General features: G+C 30.6%; 1 protein-coding gene across 11 annotated transcripts in view; it reads right to left on the bottom strand.

Annotated features, from left to right (window-relative positions):
• Nucleotides 1–1,708: 1,708 nt before the first annotated feature.
• The window catches only part of LOC111053189 (V-type proton ATPase catalytic subunit A), a 37,239-nt gene continuing 32,947 nt past the window's right edge, over nt 1,709–6,000 (bottom strand). For 8 of the 11 annotated variants that reach the window (XM_039437982.1, XM_039437983.1, XM_022340040.2 and 5 more), the window contains exon 14: nt 2,175–4,318. In XM_039437982.1, coding sequence (XP_039293916.1) covers nt 4,226–4,318 — 93 coding nt within the window. In that variant the 3' untranslated portion in view covers nt 2,175–4,225. Of the gene's footprint in view, nt 4,319–6,000 lie in introns of all 11 variants that reach the window. The other 3 variants (XM_039437986.1, XM_039437987.1, XM_039437990.1) reach the window with 1 other exon arrangement.

Here is a 6,000-nt window from a genome sequence, read left to right as displayed (position 1 = left end):
TGAATACACTTTTTCATAATACTCCTGAGTCCTGATTTGAATTTAAACAGAATATATAGCTGATCCATCAGTAACAAAGCTTTAGGAACTAAGATTTTCCACTGATTCATTTGAAATGAAACAGTTCTGAAAAATATCAACTTATTAGTCCAAAAAATCTTTAGATAATTCTTTGAAACATCAGATTCAAATGTATTTTTCTTTCAAGACTCCAAGTACGCGTACCATACTGCATTTTCAAAAACCTTTTTCTCTATTGATTTTCTCTCCACTTGTTAGATTGCATTTTTGCAAAATCCATAATACAAATATATTTTATTTATCGCTTTACTGGACATTATTCTCCAGACTGTCCAATTTGAATTGGGGTTTAAAGCAGTTTTGGGCGAATGCCTGTTGTTTTCACCTGAATTTAATGTAGGCTACTGTATGAATAAATATATAAACTATGCCATTAAACTCTTGGAATTAATAGAATGACATGACGGATAAATAGAGCATGCCCTGTGTTTTAGGTACATTGGAAATTAATCACCTATTTTATACAATCACCACCTTATCTAATTGACCAAAAATTTACTATAAATTCAAAAACCAACTTAATGTTTATCCAAAATAACAACGACGAGCTAATTATAAAATTTTCCATGGAAATGCATAGATTTGGATGATTATAGTCTGCTATTGTATATATAAAATTCTTGATCATTGATCAGTAATTTTCATATTTATCCTTGGAGAGGATTCATTCTCTAGACCTCTACAGAAATCGATCTGAATCTGGTAGCCAACGTTGTTTGAGTATATATAGGAAGTCTATTGCCATTATTTGTAACAATCAGATTAGATAGAAATAATAGGTATTGTTGCATTGAGACTGTAATGTTGAATCATTGACATGCTATTAAGCCAGTTACACATACATAAATTTTTAGCCGTCCTAATAGATTCTACCAGATAAAACGGAACTTGACTAACATCATCTGTTTAATCTAATAGGATTTGTAAGGACCTCAAAAAATCGTACGTCCAAAAATTGATGTGTGTGTAACTGGCCTTACAGTACAAAACTTTCAGTCCAATTACAAGTTGGATATAAGCTTTGATTCAAGTTTGATCCTAGATTAGATTTTCAAAATAAATTCAACGATCATCAGATCAACTTGACCAACTTTCAAGCAAACAATCGCAGATGGTGATGATTATAGAGCTGATTTCATGAAATTTGAGAAACTTTGGACCAACATTATAGATATATTGTGCTGTCCTGAAAGTATGATTGTGCCGACTGGGGCCATAGAATATATTTTGGAATAGTGGAAGTTTCCGGTGTGCAATTCACGCTATAGTGAGCTACACTATAAACTGTCAGCATTCATTATAAATAAGAATAACGTATCCCATTCAACCAATGCTGACAGACTTCAACATTATAATGAATCATATATGATTTTATGGTAATAGTGAAAGATATCTATATCATAGCCTACTTTATTCTATGAATCTCACCACAGCATAAGAATATGCTCCTAGGACAACCCATGATACGGTTCCCATACAAATGAAGGAAGTACATTATTCAACTTCAACTAAAGATCCAATCTCTATTATCCCTCTAGATCCAATACTCGCCAATCTCTAAACTTCTCTACTTTTACCATTGATACAACTATTTGGATAAAAGGTTACATAAATAATACAAACCATCTAACAGCTACATACTTTATTCTTACTACGAATTTACATCACTTACCTCTGTTTATGTTCAATTCATTTCAACAATTCAATCACAAAAATTAACAAATTCTAATCAAAAATTTTCAAGAAAGGAATGTTGATACTTTTCAGTTAAGATTAAGATGTGCATCTCTTCTGTACACATGAACAGTAAGTGTATATATATTATAATAACACATATATACCTTTATATAAATATAATTTATAATAATTTTATGTATAGCTCATTATATATTACTTATTGTGAACCCAAAATAAATTTCTAAAATCTAGCAACAATTTATCTAACACTAAGAATTGTTAATATATTATTGAATTTACACAGTGAAAACACATATGACACCACAAATACTTAGCAAACTTTCCTCGAATTTTTAAAAATCACAACAGACCTTAATCTGAGTGTCTGAAGTTCTTATAATATATATATATATATATTATACTCCTGAACAATCCACCATAAAGAGTACTAAGCCAACATTTTAATGACACTGAGACAGATAAGCTATTAAGAAATACGCTGGACAGCAAGGCATTATAAAGTAGCTGCCTTCATCAATAAATTATTATTAAAACTTGAAAGCTTGGGAAGTTTAAAAAAATGCAGCTTCTATGATAAATAATATTAAAACCATTAGGAAATTGATTTTAAAATCCAAATAAATTAATAATATGGTTAAAATTCAACAAAATTGCACAGCAAACTGAAAAACTTTCATTAAATTGTTATGATAATGAAGCATAATATTCAATATTCATAGGAGTGATTGAAATATTGTTGATTGCAAAGTTAGAGATAATAATCTGATAAGCTGTAATGGAAAATTTCAATACAAGCCTCTACTTTGAGAACCATTCTCCTGAATATCTACTAACTTATGGTAACAATTATCATTAATTATTTATAATACACAAGTTTATTAAATTTTTGATATAAAATTTGAAGGAATATTGTCCTCAAACATAATTAAAATATTATTACAGAAAGACCCAATTCTTCCAAACCAAACTCGAATTGAGGCTTTCAGTCATAGAAAAGATATCTACAAGGAATGTCTGTAGGTGGTTCATTTATAATTATGTTAGTCTGTGATTATTGGAGAGAACAAATTATTAAAAATTATATAAAAATAAAACAACAAAAAAGAACTATAGTATTGGATTCGCTTCATATAAGTTAAGTTATAATTATTATCAATTTATCACAATAGCAACACCGAAAATGATTCTGTAGAAAATTTAAACTATACACCTAGAACACAATCATTTCGAATTCTTCCAACGAAAAAATTTATAGTACTTACGCCAGTAAGTATCTTCAAAATATGAGGAATAAATTATAATACTGGGTTGAAATAATCTCATCAGAATTCATAGTAAAACAGTATGCTAATATTATGTGATGTGATCATTGCAGCAATTTAAAAACAACTATATAAAGCTTGAGGGTTGAATGAAGTATTTGGGGTGAATTCTATTATACAATTTATGGGATAAGGGAAACACTGACTTAGCAACAGGGTCTCTAGATATATTTATGAGTATTACTAGATCAATTTCTCAATTCACACTAGAAGTATAATTATTATTGTGCTCACTTCATAACTTCCAAATAATTAAATAACTTACTACAAGTATTTTTCAAAATAGTAATAGTTTTCATTGTAATGACAACGAATTTTCAAAACTCCGATAGCAATATAATAGACTAACTAGAACCTAGATTATGTTCAACCATAACCGTTTTTCAGTTGGAATGGTAAAGATATAGAAGCCTGCTAGGCCGTTAAAACTTCCACTTGTCTTTGACAACAAATTATCAGTCTAAAATATTAATATTTCAATTTCAATATCTGTGATGTTGTGATTGAATAAAATATTGTGAATAAAATAGATTTTAAATTGTATTCGATACAATGAGTAACTAATAATTTTATTATTTGATCTGTGAATTGATATTGTTCTCCACATTAAACGAGTTTGGACTATTAAGTATTATATATAATATATTATATCTATCAAAGAATACTAGCTTCTTCACTAATATTTCTCCAGATAACTAATTATTCCCACCACCATGAAATACACTACCTGTTAACATACAAGGCATATGTGTGTAGTAGTAATTATGGTTTAATGATCGTAAAAATTTACCAATCAACAGGAATGACACAATTCATGTGCTCCTTACTTAGAAGAAGATTTAGACCTATAATCTTATAACAATGATAATGATTGCTACAACGAAATGAAATTAATGAAAATGTATGTATATCTCTCTACTATACAATGATGATAATAATGTGTGACATCGAATGAGTATGTATGAGTGTGGTTTGAAAGGAGGTGGGAGCAAATATTCAATACAATAATCATTATATGATAACAACCACTGATTAAAAAAATGATAAAAAATTTGAGAACTGTTCAAAGTATAGATTTGAAACGAAAAAGGTTGGGAAACCTTAATTCAAGGTTAAGATGGGGTTTAGTCCTCGAGGTTTCTGAATGCTTGCTGGATGTCTTCGTGGAGTTGTTCGAAGTCTGCCTTCAGCTTGGTTTCTCCCTCCTTCTGTGGGTCCTGTAAAACATTACAAACAAATTGTAGTTTTTTGAAAATACTAAAAAAGATCTCTATTATTCATACGTTATTATCGTTTTCAATAATGGCTTACAAGATAATCCATTACAATAGTCCATTACAAGATAATCGCAAATTAGATAAAAATGACAAGTATTCTCTTGTTCCAAAGTTAGTAGACAGAAGGTTGGTCACTCATCTACAGTATTCAAGTTGAAATGCAATTGGAGTGGGGGAACTGCAGCCGTGACGTAGGCTGTAGTACAGAGTAGGCAGAATATCGCATTCTTGAAAATCATACAATGACGTATAGTCAAATTATATAACACAAACATATTCTGACATGCAAGCTTTCTGTTTCTGCTTTATAATAATTATCAAAACATTTTAATAATACAAGCATTTTGCTATTTAAAAGCATAAACCCCACCTCCTAACTCACCCTTTCAAACCCTAACGGTTTCTCCATCTTCTAGATCGTGTTTATATTTTGTAGTTTGAGTATACATCAGCTTGTGAATTTCGGGGATGAGATATTTTGATTCTCGTAGAACATGACTGTGTGCTCGATACCAGCATGTGTTCAGCGCATATATATGAATGGACAAAGCATCGGATTTATTGGGATCGGTTTATCCGTTTATTGGTTTCTCAAGATTGTTTTATGGGTTAATCTGAAATTACAATAGTATAACATTGTCTACTAACGCTTTTCCAGCTTATTAACTTTTTCATGTCACGTTTTTAGATCCTTGTAAAACTTTCAACTTCATTTTATGCATACAAGTTGAATGAACTTAAAATATGTAACATTATCATTAGAATCGGTGATTCATTCGCTATAAGTACGGAGAATTTTAAAGTTCTAGGTCAATCTTGAGGGGATTAAACGTCGATGTATTTGAAGATGCAGTGGATAAACTGTATGCTCAGTGTGGTTACTCTATCACTTTTTTACTACACGTGACGTCAGGCTGGCGTCCCCCCCCCCACTTTGAATCGTACATCTGTGAGTGATCAACCTTCTGTCTACTAACGTTGGTCTTGTTCTACTATTAATTTTATTTACATGAGATAATGGTGATAAATTCCCTTATCCTAAGAATAAAAATAAGGATAACTGAGAACAGTTTTTTTTCTGTAAGCGATTGGCTCTGTGGTTGATCTGATAAGCTATCAGTAAGATGAATGCACCGACTACTCCCGTTGTAACGTTGGCCACTTAATAAGACTCCTCTGAATGCTATTTATGAATTTAAAGATCACTTCCCGGTGGTTCGGAACCCACCTACTTGAACTGAGCTCACTCTCTTATCATGAAAATTTTATTTTTAAAAGCCTAGTCTCACTTTTTTGTACTCTTACTTATGTATAATGAATCATTGTAATTATTTTGTAACAATTTTTGGGAGAAATCCTGTTTGCTTCCATGTTTTCATAAAAAATAAATCATCGTCCGTCTCATTTTCTACGCGTAAGCTTAGAGCTGATATTTTCTAAGGGTATCACCCTCAGAAAAAAAATTGCCATAATATTGGGTCAATTGTGTTATTCGCTTAAAAACAAATGTTAGAGAGACCCTAAATGTGAAGGTTTCATTGATATTTTGATTAAAAATTTCAAATTGGATCAAAAATGTGAAATACGTAAACATAAATGGTGGTGCTATTTCGCGGCTTTTG

Source organism: Nilaparvata lugens, chromosome 11, assembly GCF_014356525.2.
Source record: "Nilaparvata lugens isolate BPH chromosome 11, ASM1435652v1, whole genome shotgun sequence".
NCBI classification, from domain to species: domain Eukaryota; kingdom Metazoa; phylum Arthropoda; class Insecta; order Hemiptera; family Delphacidae; genus Nilaparvata; species Nilaparvata lugens.
This window is presented reverse-complemented; position numbering and strand designations above follow the sequence as displayed.